The sequence below is a fragment of the Aspergillus fumigatus genome, chromosome 5 (genome assembly GCF_000002655.1).
Source record: "Aspergillus fumigatus Af293 chromosome 5, whole genome shotgun sequence".
Classification (NCBI taxonomy): Eukaryota; Fungi; Ascomycota; class Eurotiomycetes; order Eurotiales; family Aspergillaceae; genus Aspergillus; species Aspergillus fumigatus.
The window spans coordinates 2,319,986-2,332,337 of record NC_007198.1 but is presented as its reverse complement, the minus strand read 5'-3'; the positions used below and the strand labels follow the sequence as shown (position 1 = coordinate 2,332,337).

The following is a 12,352-nucleotide window of genomic DNA, read 5'->3' as shown; positions in this document are numbered from 1 at the left end:
ATGATAAGATCTTTCGTATTTGCATTCGTGTATAGATATATATATGAGTAGGTACGTTCCTACTTTCCCAATGGATGATGCCACAAACTGTAAATATACCCCAATTCCTTCCAAGAGCCAAACCAAGAGCACGCAAGATGGTCACAAAAATAATCGTAAGAAAATCATTGCTAATCATGATCATAAGCGACTTCATCAAAGTCGACGCCTTCGCAAACTTCATGTTGCTGCGCTCTCCAGGCACCGAACAGCGGATTCTGCGCCCACTGAACGTGACCTTCCCCATTCTGTTCAAAGAAGACATACCCTGGCTCATCAGCAGGATCATTACCCTTATTCTCAAGTGTGTGAACACCCCTGGGGCTGGTGACCAGACCCCCAAAGCCCGGGAGAGCCACGTTAGGGATATGGCCTCGCGCCTCAATCTGCCCGTTCTTCACGTTGTTGACTGTGATCAGGTACACTGGCGGAAGAGTAGCATCGCGGTCCGCCCTAAGAGGCATGGGAATCCATGCTTCATTATTGAAGGACTCGGGACGATCCTTGTCATATTTTAGGGGCAATGGCCGGGAGAGGAGCATCTCGTCTAGCTTGCCAGTGTCGAGCAACAGACCCGGTGTTCGAACATACAGTACGCTGTCGTACTGCATGAACTGGATCTGGCCTAAACGAAGAAGCTTGGTGTCTGTCGGTTCGTAGCCTGCAGAGGTGACTGCCGTCATGTCGATGGGGAGAAGCCAGACGTTGTACTTGATGCTTGCGGCTCGGAGCAGAGAAAGAGCTGTTCTGACGGAGTCCGAGACCTTGTCTGATGACAGCAAATCCCATTCCCGGGGATACATAAACAATCGATCATTGATTGCTGTGCCCTTTGTGGCGAGTTGTTTGAAGAAGAGGATTGCGGAGCAGATATCAGATGGATTGGGGGAAGACAGGAGTTGCAGATATGCGTAGTTGCCTCCTGCTCCAGGCTGCGCATGATGGGCGACATGTTTTTGCTGCTCCTCAGGAATCAGATTCGAGAGAGTACTCTGCTCTCGTTTTTGAAACGACGACCCTGCTGATCCGTGGCCGGTGACTGGGTCTGGAACCCCAGGAGGTCGAAGAGCACTCTGGATACTTCTGACAGACTGCTGCTGAAGGACGTAGCCGGACAGAAAAAGGAGAAGAGTAAATAGGCAGACCACGCCGGTGGAGAGAATGACTGAAACTGTCGAGGAGGTCAGAAGCACCATGATTGTGTGTAACTTGAAGTGCGCATGGTAATGTGGTTTTATGTTCCTGAGATGCACGAAAGACAGCGGCACATGAATTTTAGCAACACACGACTACGACAAGTCACCACCACACACAATTAACTTATATAGCATAAATCATCAAGATCATCTTTTAATAAAAGGTCTTCGATTTGAAGCCACCAAACCTGCTAATAGCAGACCTGAGACATGTTGCATCACCAGCGTCTCCGCTTACCTTTGGGCTGGTTGTCGGGGCGACTATCGATAAGAGTCCGTCTTGGCACAGCCTCCGCGCCACGCCCTGTCAGCCACAGCTGGTTTTCTTGCTTTTCATCAAACTTCCGTCTTTTTCTTCATGGGCAACCCTGAAGTCGATTTTTCGATTCTTCTCAACATGTCGTCCCATCGTGCTGATGCGAGTACCCTTCTGGACAATCGTGGCTATTCAGGACCCCTAGTCCGCGGTGTCAACCCCGCCACATTGTTCGAGAAAGCCGTTCGCGACCGCATTACAGACTCATATTACTGGAAAGAACAGTGCTTCGGTTTAAACGCGGCAACGCTTTGCGATCGTGCGGTCGAACTGACATCTATTGGTGGTACATATGGTGTCGCCGAGAAACCCACCCCGTTTCTCTGTCTTGCGTTCAAGTTGCTGCAACTTAACCCCGAGCGTGAAATCATCTTGGAATATCTCAACTACACTGATCCGGGCAGTGACGAAGAGACAGAGGCTACGGCAGAGGAGCAGGCTCGAAATGGTGTGCTTGGACAACGAGGGGACTTCAAATACCTCCGCGCCCTGGCGGCGTTCTACGTGCGTCTAACCTTTGACCCGGTCGACGTCTACAAGACACTGGAACCGCTCCTTCTCGACTATCGGAAGTTGAAGCGACGAGTACGCGACACATTTGTGCTTACATATATGGATCAATTTGTCGACGATCTTCTGACGAAAGACCGTGTGTGCGGTACCAGTCTTTGGAAGTTACCGGCACGGCAACAGTTGGAGGATCTGGATTTGTTGGAAGAGCGCATCAGTCCTCTGGCGGACGAACTGGAAGAAATGGATAGGGAGAGCGACCAAGGCAGCGATAAAAGCGGGTCACGGTCTAACGAGGCCGCTGGGGATGAGTGAGCGGGTCACTGGGCGCCATAATCAGCATCTCGAAAGTTTTGACACTCCACGATTATTGGCCGCCATTGTCCCTCAATGTATGACTGATGCGCACCCCGTTGGGTATCCAGCTCCTGCGTATTCGCACCAATGAGTGGCGCGAGCTAGACAGTGCGGACGTCGTCTCGTTGGCAAGCGGCTCAAGGCATCCTCGTTGCCAGGTGCCTATTGAAGCTATCCAGAGTCGCAGTCGAAGCTTTAAGGAAGCAAAATCGATATGTGGTGTTGCTGGAGCTTCCTGGGCAATAAGACGACCTCTGATTGAGTCCAGAAGTCTATGACCAACCTCGCCAAGTCGCCACCAGGTTGATGAACTCGGTGCAAAATGGCGAATATCCTTGATTCATTATACCCTTGAATCTACTTATCATGTAGGATACGTTTCTGTTTGTTGTAAGTATGTGTATAACTAGAAGCAACTTGGTATCCATTGATAATAAAGATGTTACAGAAGCACCAAGAACATCATTTGGGCCACTTCAAACAAACTATCAAAAACCTTGCTGGCGATGCCACTTGTCTTCCCAGTTCCTGAACCAAGGGCTCTCGTCCAATGTAGCCACTTGCCAATTTTTGTCTACGAGGCCTTTATCCTCCTGCTCCTTAGCCCATTCCTCAAGCTTCGGAAGCACGACATGCTCCACATGCCATGTATTCTTATATTTCATGAGATTTTCTTTTCCTTCTTTGAGGATCTTGGCTACCAAGGCTGGTATGCATGGTTCATCACGAAATTCGGACACAGGCGTGAATAGTGCCTTAAAATTGAAGACGACTGCTGCCGACAGAGGCAGACGTCTCAGTGTTTGCCAATCCACTCGCAGATTGCAATCGGCCAACTGCAGGCTAGGGTCTTGAGACAGACGAAGTTTCTCGTGAGGATCCCCCGGGGGCATGTACAAAGGCTGTCCGACTTCTAGACCCCAGGACCCTCGCTGGATTGGTTTGTCTGTTGGCATTTTGGCGAAGAACCTAGAGGAGGACTTGTCAGTGACCTCCTGGGCCTGCCACTCTCTTAATTTTCTGGACCTACCGATCCATAGAGAACTGCATCTTTTCCTTATAGTCCGGGATCGGCCCATGGATTTGATGGAGCTGAAGTCCTATTTTCAGTCCAACATTCCAACCCAGAGCAGAGCAGATCACTGCCGCGCGGAGGAAATAGAAGCCTGTCTCCTCATCGCGCAGCATGATTGCAAAGTCTTCGGGCACATTGTCGAGGAGGACCTCCAAAGGATGTTTGGCTTTGATGTCTTGCTCGGTGTCGAGGATTTTGTTCTTAAATATCCTCTTGCTCTCTAGCGAGAAGTACTGAGGATACCGGGCGCACAGAAACTGCAAGACCATCTCCATCAATTCCTTGCAAGCTAATTCAGAGCCTGGAAGATAGCCGAGGACTGATGAGCCGTGTTTGGCGTATAATTCCTTGCGTTGCGCGATTCGAGTTTTGTATGTGGATTCGAGCTCAATCCACCAGTCCGTTTCCATTTTCGTTAATGCTATACGCAAGGAGAAATGATGACCGTCAGCTCCTAAATATATGCTTGTGGGGGGTGTTCTAGTGGACGGTTCGGTGCTGGTGAGGCAGGCTTACACATGGTTTGATGGTATGTCCACCGGAACGGACGATATGGCCTCGGTAGGGCCTTGTCGATGACAAACTTATGGTATGGCTGGGGCAGAGGCACACCACTTAGGGCTGCATAGTCCGGGAAGTCTCCTAACTTTTTGATCTCCTCTGTTGAGAACCCTGTCGGAGTATACCTTTGTTCTTGACAATTTCGGTAATCCATTTTCATCGGCAGAATGAGTTGTCTGACTCCGGCCTCGTCAATCTCTTTCACCTGTGCCGAGCCCTCGGGCAAGGCAGCGAGCGCCTGCCGACGCTGTGGTGGTAAAACATCGACGTAGTTGACTTGGGACGCGGACCCAATCACCGGCTTCTTATCGGGTGAGACAGATCTTGGAGGCGTTCCAGCAGCTAACGTATTACGGCTCCGAAGACTTATTCCCCGCCAGACTTTCCTGCGTCTGGATTGATTGAAGGCGATGTGAAGTCCAATGAGCGCAATCACGACCAGACCAGACAACCGCCAGTCACCGAGCATACGAAGTATCTGCATTCTCATGTGTTTCGCGAAGCGGTATATGAATGGAAAAAGGACATACAAGATGTGGCTACGCCTGTTCGGCAAGAGCAGAACCCGCCTCAAGACTCATGAAGCGATTATATGTGCAAGGGGCCCTTCTGCAAGAAAAAGCAATCAAGGAGAAGTGTGATCAAGCAGGACTCGTCTGGACTCCCGTGTTTCCAAAGAATTGCTCTATCGTGGCCTGCTTGAACTTACTACGTTTGGTGCGGAGAAGCAGATATCAGATAAGGACGAAGCTGGAGCAACATGATAAGACCATGGCATTGGTTAAAATAAGCCTTCGGATCTGACTTCTTATAGAGTACTGCGATACGTTAGCGCTGACCACTCAGCTCTGTTGTAGCATGGGCAGGGAACTAACTGAGCTTTCAGCATGCCGCTGCGCATGCTGCAGAACTATTCGGCTTCCTCGCATCCAGCGTCAGGATTGTGCCAAAACGAGACAGCGAGTTTTCCTTTCATCTACTGTTAATATCTCAAAACATGCCAGCGATCGTCGGGATCTCATAGCGACTCTTGAACTCTTCGATATCATTCATGATGTCACCGTGTCACCGTTGTAAGGGTTGATAGAGTTACACACACATCTCAAGATCCGAGGCTGGGAGCGGGGAAGGCCAGCGGATCGATGGATAACAGACTGTATTCGCTCGACGCATCTTCTTGCATCAGTTCGATCCGCATTTCCCAATCAGGCAAAACTGTCCCGGTAGGTCATGTGTTTTGTTTGCATTGTTTCTGCCCTTTCGTCTTCAGCATCATCATCATCATCAACATCATCATCATCATCATCATCAATCGCTTTTTCCCAACATGGTTTTGTGAGCTATTGGCCTTTGTCTGGCCTGGACTTTCTCACAGATCCATTCATTTACAGCAGAGACACGCTCTCTCTTTCGGCCCATGCATTGATGACGGAAGAAGGGCCGATTGACTAACCTTCAAGAATGAGGGTCGACTTTTGGTCACCATTGTCATACTGCGGCTATTGCCGAAGCCCTTGACACTCTTGAGAGACACCTCCTTCCGTTGGTTTCACGCTTCCCTTCCATTCTGAGCCTGGAACATGTACAAGGCCATTGTCGGTCTCTTTGTTCAACGAACAATGGCTGTCTCGAAGATCAAAGGACAATGTCTTTCTTTCGGTCATTGCTCGAGTTGCATCCTCGCCATCCAGAAATCTAATTTGCGAGACGGATAGTCTTGCACCTCCCTTGAAGGTCTTCCATTCTGGGCCTTCCATAGCATGCATCAAGGAACAATGTCTCTAAGAACCTTTGTCAAGTATCTCAGAACCCTCTATTGTTTGCACAAAGCTATTGTCTCAATAGTCGTGCAGAAAGCAGAGAATACATTAGGATGTCTTACTGGGAGACTATAAAGCAAGTGCGAAAGTCCACAGATGTGCCGTATCTTTTCCAACCAACCTATCCCTCGACCCTTCAACCCTCCTACAGTCATCCAAAGATAGTCTGTACAATCAGCGCGGTTGACTACCTCTATTGTCGTATTTCAAGCGAACAACAACGCCCAGGCAAAATGTCGCAGCTTGAGCAGTTACCTATGGAACTCCTCCTGGGCATCTCTGACTACCTGGATCCTCTATCAGTGGCTAGTCTCGGTCAAACATCCCGGAGGCTCAACGGTACATTGCAACGTCCCCTGGCCAGAGCTGCCAGGCAGCATGCCCTCGCTGATGAAGCTGAGTACAAAAAGCGAATCAGATTTCGAGAGGATGGGAAGGGTATTCTTACTCGCAAACGGACGCACGGGGTGCCTTCCCAGCCGCTCGTCCAAGCCATCAAACGTGGTCAACTCAACAAGGTAAGAAACTATCTAGAAGCAGGTGTCGACCCGAACGCATATGACTTGGATGGATGTCGCATGCTCTCACTAGCAGTTCGCGCCAATGACGAGCCAATCGTGGACCTTCTGCTCGAGCACGGTGCTAACCCTGCTTTGAACGACGTGTGCGCGCCATATGCCTCGCCTGTTTGTGACGCAACAAAAATGAGCAATGAGATGGTCAAGAAGCTGATCAGCATTGGAGCTGACTATACTCAGGTAAGCGTCATACACGACCTCGCTGGTCGTTGCAGTCTGGACGTCATCAAACTCGCCGTTGACAAAGGCGCAGACTTTGGACAAACTAGGACTTATGGGATGACGGCGATCCACCAAGCTGCGAAAAATACTGACCACCCAGATGTCCTTCAATTCCTCGTTGGAAGGTACCCTGAGCTGCTTTCCTCCCAGTCCGCCGGCACATTTTTCTGGTCAGCCATCTATAAAGGCAGCCCGGAACTCGTCAAAATCCTCATCATAGCCGGTGTTGACATCGCCGGCGACATCACCGCCCTCGCTAGCCTTGCAAGTCGTTGCAGTCTGGACAGCGTCAAAGCCGCCATTGACAAAGGTGCAGATTTTAGTCAAATCAACCCTGATGGCAGAACCATGATTCATTATGCTGCGACGAATACCGACCACCCAGATGTCCTTCAATTCCTCATTGGAAAGTACCCTGAGCTGCTTTCCTCCCAGTCAACAAGGGGCAAGACAGCTCTCTGGTCCGCCCTCTACGAAGGCAATGCCGAACTCGCAGAGATTCTCATCACAGCCGGTATTGACATCAACCTTAGGGATCACGCCGGCAGAACTGTCCTCCACGCCGCCCTCGAATTCAGTCATCGGGCGGCTCACCGATCAATGGAATACGTTGGTCGCGAAATCGTGGAAAAATGTCTGTCAATCGCCACCGCGCTGCTCGAGCATGGGATCCAGGTCGGTATCCCCGATCGTCGGGGCCTTACGGAGCTGCACCATGCGGTGAGCCAGAACGACCACTACTGGTTGCGCAAGCGCATGCCGGGCGTCGTCCATCTGCTAGTGTCCAGGAGTACAGTCGATGTCAACGCGCTGGGTCCTGGAGGCTTGGCCCCTCTGCATCTTGCGGCTAAAGCCGGCTGGCTGGAGGTCGTGAGGATTCTCGTCGAGCAGGGCAATGCAGATATCACCGAGACAGACAATGTTCGTAGGGCCCCTGCGCGTCTTGCGCGTCTTGCACTGGATTCGCCTGCTGTCTTGAAATATCTGTTGCGGAAGGCAGCTAACAGATCCTCTTCCATCTAGTTTGTGATGAGTTTAGACTTGTTCGGTTCAAATACGTGTATGGAAGGTATGTACTATCCAGTGCCTATGCTTGCCAGACGGTGCTTGCTGATTACAGGTGTCTTGGACTGGGAATGGTTGGAACATGGCTTGTTGGTTCTTTGAACAGCATTGGTTCGGGTTAGTCTAATCTGCCTCATTGTTTTACTTTTGCTTGAACAGACAGATCCGCTAGCTGCAAGCTTCTGAGAGATTTGCTGCAATGATATATATTACATAGCATGGAATGAGCGTGCCTAGTCCCATTGAAAGAGTAATACAGTAGACCTATGACAGATGAATCTCTCCCGGAGAATTTGTAGTCTCAATTACTTTGTACTCGTCCAGCTCACAATTCTATTTGGACAGGGAACTGAAGGAAATTCGTGAGACCTGATGAACGAGAAATGCACTCAAACAATAAGACGGGCAGAGGAGGGTTTAGTGAAGACACCAACATCAAGACTGGCAGTCTGAAACCCATTATGTACTCCTAACCATTAACACAGCTGCCATGCGGTTTCTGATGTACAAAAGTACACAATGTTCAGTGGTAGCAAAACAAAGCGAAGCTCAAAAGAGAACATAGGCTGTAAATGAAAATCGTATCTCATGGAGAAATAAAAATTTCCTCCAATCGGAAGGACTTGACTATCGTTCATAAACTCGCAAATGCTCCACTGGTGTTCGGATTCGCGCAGCCATGGACGAGTTGTGTGCCCCGGAGCTTGCAGTCATTAAGACCGAAGGAAGGACGATGCTTCAAATGCAAGGAAGAAAAGAAGGATTATGTGAGAGTTGGGTATCATAAGACCGCTGATTTTGCAGAGTCGCACAAGTTGAATTCACAAGGTAAGGAGATTCCAAGATGCAGAAAGCAAAGAAATTCGTGTGCACGGATTCCGTGTTTAATCAGGGTTGGTTAGCTATGAAAGGTGTATCAGTACCAAACTTGTCAAGGCGTGCGCGACTAGGGAAATACTAACCCGCAGCACCGGACGCGAGTAGTCTTCATTATCCTGGAGCGACACGTCGCTATCCCGACGCCCGTTCCCGTAAAGTACAGCGTCCGTTTTCAAGCGGTTATCAGTGAAAGTTGGCATACGTTGGGGTGTTATCGTCGATCCGGTGGATAATGTGTGACTATGCCCATCAGAGAACATGCCCTTCACGAAACTCATCTGAGAGCCCTTGCTTTGCCTCCCGTCGAGCAGAACATTTGAAACGCTCCCATCGGGGCTCTGGGCTCGCGAGCGACGTTTGGATGCAAGGACGAAGAAGATAATCGCGACGATTGCCGCTAAGCCACCGACAGCGCCAACAACTGCGCCTGCAATAGTCCCGCCCGAAACACCAGAATCTTCATTTTGTGAATCTGACAAGGCTGAGGTCGGTGTCGCAGTTGGTTCCGTACCCGGGACTGTTATAGTCTTCACAATACCAGCAACGGTCTGAATCGAGACAGTATTATGAGTAGTTGTAGGTGCTGTGGTAGTTGTTTTAGAGTCAGTGGTCTCTGTTTTGGATTTGTCGGACTACAGTGACGTTAGCAACCAGAGTTCAATGGCTTATTGGGCCGGTTGGCAATAAATGAGTCGCGTGGGGACGAAGTTCGAGGCAAAGGCTACTGACCGTGGACTTTGTCGAGTCTGTCGAGGATGGAGCAGCTGCTGTGCCCGAAGGATTATGTAAAGACATTTGAATATAAGCATACAGGCCCTTAGAGGCATCTCCGCAACTGTCTGTCGGATATCCCGGACATCCTACGGCACAATCGGAAATGTCGGTGTTCGTAGCTTTGTTGGGTGCTATGTTCGAGCACCAGCATTGTTTCCCCTGGAGGATTGCGAAGGCATAATCAGCGTTGCAGGTGTCCGTGCAGAGTCCATTCGACTGATAAATGCTGATGTCTGTAAGAAGAAGATTAGATATCACTTGGTGGCAGAGAGAGGTGGTCAGGGCTACCTACTGGCAGAGTACGAAGAACCAGTGTTCACGGAAGAGCAGTAGGTGATAGCGGAAGCAACTGGCGATGCAAGTGAAGCCAACAGCAGAAAACTCAAGTCGAAAACCATGGCGAAATCTTGGCAAGTGTAGATTAGGAGATATAGTATTCCCACCCCTGCTTTTGTGTGCCGTCCGTGTTCACCCCTTATTCGGCAAACTTCTGAACCCGTGCAATCCTATGAACGATCCCACCCTTACTATGCTCGACGTGCACCTGGGCTTGTCCCCAGGGGATCCTGTAGTTATGGTCGGCAGGTGGAATAGGATAATCGTTAGATCGACGAAGCGTTTACGGCAAGCTATAAGACGCTAAGAGCATCTGCTCCGTGGGTGAATAGCCTCAGAGAATTCAATCGTCGGCTATTTAACGACCCTCCCCAATCCTGCAGATATATGGATAACTTCTGGTACCTAAGAGTAGTTCAGTCGTGCGGGTCCAGTATGAGCCAGGGTTTTGATGGCACCTAGGAGATAAATAAAAGTGCAAATCCAGTCAGGGAGTCACTTACCAGAGTAACTGAATTGAGGCTGGAGAGCCTCCAAGCAGAAGAATTTTCAAGTTGAACTTAGACTTGCTTTTTGTGACGGGGCTCAGAATGAGGCATTTGGCGAATCAGAAGCCGATGAGAGGCTCCTAGGCATGGAGCCAGAGAGTGAATGTCGAGCGACCGGGAAAGTAGGAGGAGCTAGAACGAGAGACAGGGAGAGACGAAGCGAGTGGAAACCCCCGGATGTCAAAAGAAACAAGATATCAGAAAGGGGGCGGGATGGATGAGGCAGAGGGAGGATGTGGTTTGACAGTGGGAGAGAGTCGAACAGAATCGAACAATGATAAGGTTGCGAGTTGGTTGGGTGAATTAATTTACATCCTGCAATGGAAACTGGGAACTTAGGAAGCAAGTATTTAGTACTTTGTAGACCAGGATCTTTGTCCACTAGGTAGTTCGAAACTTAAAAATAATGATAAGAATAATAACAATAATACTCTGTAGATGTCAATACTCCGTACATAGTGGTACGATATCAGAAAGTTGGACCATTGAGATGTCAATATATTTTATCGCTGTGTAAAATAACAGGAATGCTGTAGGTACCTTACCTAAGGAAGTATAGTTACCTTGTAAACAAAAACAATGACCTAGGTAAATTGTGACAGGGTAAGTGGATCCATACGGGTTCCACACAGAGCCTTAGAGCAGCCTCTAAAAATGAATCCCAGGAAGACAGAAATACTTGCGTAAGTTGGTCACTCGCTACAGTAATTTGCTATTTTTACTCAATCCTGAAGCTCAAATAGAAAGAAACAATAGTCCATAGCAGACAAGCTGATCACCTTGCAATTCGAACTCTGTGCTGGAGAAAAAAAATCTAGGATACATTCAAAGACATCAATGGGAGGAATCAACATACCTAGTACCTCTCATAGCATCCTACCCGAATGGCAGTGGAGCTCTACTGGCCAGACCTGAAAGTCCGCGACAGCCTTTTTCTACGAGAAGGGGGCTGCAATTCTGTCTCCCAAAGAAATACGTACGACAAGATGTGTCTGATTATTATGCAGATTTTTGTAGATGCTCCGAGATGGGTATGTTCATCCTTCATAATGCAGTAATGTTTGCTAGGACTGGCGCTATGATACAGATGCCATTTAGGTTTCCTGTCATAATAAGGTTGCTTTGAGTCTAAGAGAGCATCAGGCACTGTCTATCAAAGTGCTTGTCTAAACGTACTTCACATTCATTCAATGATTCTAAAAGAACATCAGATCAAAGATCAGTCAGTGAGTTTGTTTCGAGCTTCAGCAACATCAATAGATAAGGCATCCCAGCAAAAACTATAGATGGTACCTTACTCTGGGAGCAATGGGCCTCGCATTGCTGCCGTACACAATTGTATAATGGCCAATTCTTGCTTCATATGCTGGGAGATGAAATCCATTTACCTACCTACTAATGAGAATCGATTTTTTTTTACGGAGGCAGATGAATATCAGGTTGGAATCTCTTAGATGTTAACCAGGCAAGTTTGAAGCTTAAGTACTTTGAAGGCATAACCTTCCCGGCATGCATGGATGTAGCCATGTCACTATCTGACTAGATTGAAAGAACTCATGAATATCAATTCCTTACAGACTACATAGTCGTATGGCACTGTAGACAATTAAGAGACATACCTTATCCATCGGCCGCGTCATTTCACTCACCAACCACAAGCTTGAGAAATCAGGCATACGTAAGGTGCTCCGTACGTGTACGAGCCCTGAACGAATAATTTTACTTGGCATTCTGCAATGTAGGCTGAAAATTGTGAAATGCAATTTCACTATTCATATTGCTTTTACATACATAATTCGTACCTGATTACAAAATTTACCTTACAGATGGTACTGGGAATGGATCTACCGTGTCATCCCGTCGATTTCCAAGCAACTCAGCGCCCAAGAAAGGAGCACGGACTCCGATGTGAAAACTCTCATTGGATTTTGTGGGACCAACAGTCTGCAGATGATACTGATTCCAAATCGTTACATACCATTTTGATATGCGGAGTACCTGTGTTCCCTTCCCAAGGTAATTCTTCGGGATGTCCGATCTCAATCGAGCAGACGAGGCCTGAGAATGGAAGCCGAT

The 12,352-nt window shown here is 48.6% G+C and overlaps 6 protein-coding genes across 6 annotated transcripts; 3 read left to right on the top strand and 3 right to left on the bottom strand.

The window, feature by feature from the left end:
* Position 1: 1 nt before the first annotated feature.
* On the bottom strand, positions 2-1,432 carry AFUA_5G09070 (uncharacterized protein). Its single transcript, XM_748637.2, has one exon. The coding sequence runs from the start codon at positions 1,233-1,235 to the stop codon at positions 171-173; it is 1,065 nt and encodes a 354-aa protein (XP_753730.1). The 5' UTR covers positions 1,236-1,432; the 3' UTR covers positions 2-170.
* A 161-nt stretch (positions 1,433-1,593) lies between these two features.
* Positions 1,594-2,376, top strand: AFUA_5G09060 (PRP38 family protein; the record flags this gene model as incomplete). Its single annotated transcript, XM_748638.1, has 1 exon — positions 1,594-2,376. The coding sequence occupies one exon, from the start codon at positions 1,594-1,596 to the stop codon at positions 2,374-2,376; it is 783 nt and encodes a 260-aa protein (XP_753731.1).
* A 530-nt stretch (positions 2,377-2,906) lies between these two features.
* Positions 2,907-4,872, bottom strand: AFUA_5G09050 (heme-dependent oxidative N-demethylase family protein; the record flags this gene model as incomplete). Its single annotated transcript, XM_748639.2, has 3 exons — positions 4,010-4,872; positions 3,449-3,914; positions 2,907-3,387 (listed from the first exon to the last, which is right to left on the bottom strand). The coding sequence occupies exons 1-3, from the start codon at positions 4,542-4,544 to the stop codon at positions 2,907-2,909; spliced, it is 1,482 nt and encodes a 493-aa protein (XP_753732.2). The 5' UTR covers positions 4,545-4,872.
* A 324-nt stretch (positions 4,873-5,196) lies between these two features.
* On the top strand, positions 5,197-5,502 carry AFUA_5G09040 (uncharacterized protein; the record flags this gene model as incomplete). Its single annotated transcript, XM_748640.1, has 1 exon — positions 5,197-5,502. The coding sequence occupies one exon, from the start codon at positions 5,197-5,199 to the stop codon at positions 5,500-5,502; it is 306 nt and encodes a 101-aa protein (XP_753733.1).
* Positions 5,503-6,107: 605 nt separating this feature from the next.
* Positions 6,108-7,697, top strand: AFUA_5G09030 (F-box domain and ankyrin repeat protein; the record flags this gene model as incomplete). The annotated part of the gene is made up of 1 exon (XM_748641.1): positions 6,108-7,697. The coding sequence occupies one exon, from the start codon at positions 6,108-6,110 to the stop codon at positions 7,695-7,697; it is 1,590 nt and encodes a 529-aa protein (XP_753734.1).
* A 128-nt stretch (positions 7,698-7,825) lies between these two features.
* Positions 7,826-10,741, bottom strand: wsc3 (WSC domain-containing protein). The gene is made up of 5 exons (XM_748642.2): positions 10,232-10,741; positions 9,685-10,133; positions 9,348-9,625; positions 8,702-9,250; positions 7,826-8,641 (listed from the first exon to the last, which is right to left on the bottom strand). The coding sequence occupies exons 2-5, from the start codon at positions 9,788-9,790 to the stop codon at positions 8,624-8,626; spliced, it is 951 nt and encodes a 316-aa protein (XP_753735.2). The 5' UTR covers positions 9,791-10,133; positions 10,232-10,741; the 3' UTR covers positions 7,826-8,623.
* Positions 10,742-12,352: the final 1,611 nt, after the last annotated feature.

What these genes read in the sequence shown, in the direction of transcription:
- AFUA_5G09070 (XM_748637.2), bottom strand. Translation starts at nt 1,235, where the DNA reads ATGGTGCTTCTGACCTCCTCGACAGTTTCAGTCATTCTCTCCACCGGC.
- wsc3 (XM_748642.2), bottom strand. Translation starts at nt 9,790, where the DNA reads ATGGTTTTCGACTTGAGTTTTCTGCTGTTGGCTTCACTTGCATCGCCA. An exon ending in TGGTTCTTCGTACTCTGCCA is followed by an intron (nt 9,626 to 9,684) that starts GTAGGTAGCCCT and finishes TTCTTCTTACAG; the next exon opens with ACATCAGCATTTATCAGTCG. An exon ending in CAGACTCGACAAAGTCCACG is followed by an intron (nt 9,251 to 9,347) that starts GTCAGTAGCCTT and finishes ACGTCACTGTAG; the next exon opens with TCCGACAAATCCAAAACAGA.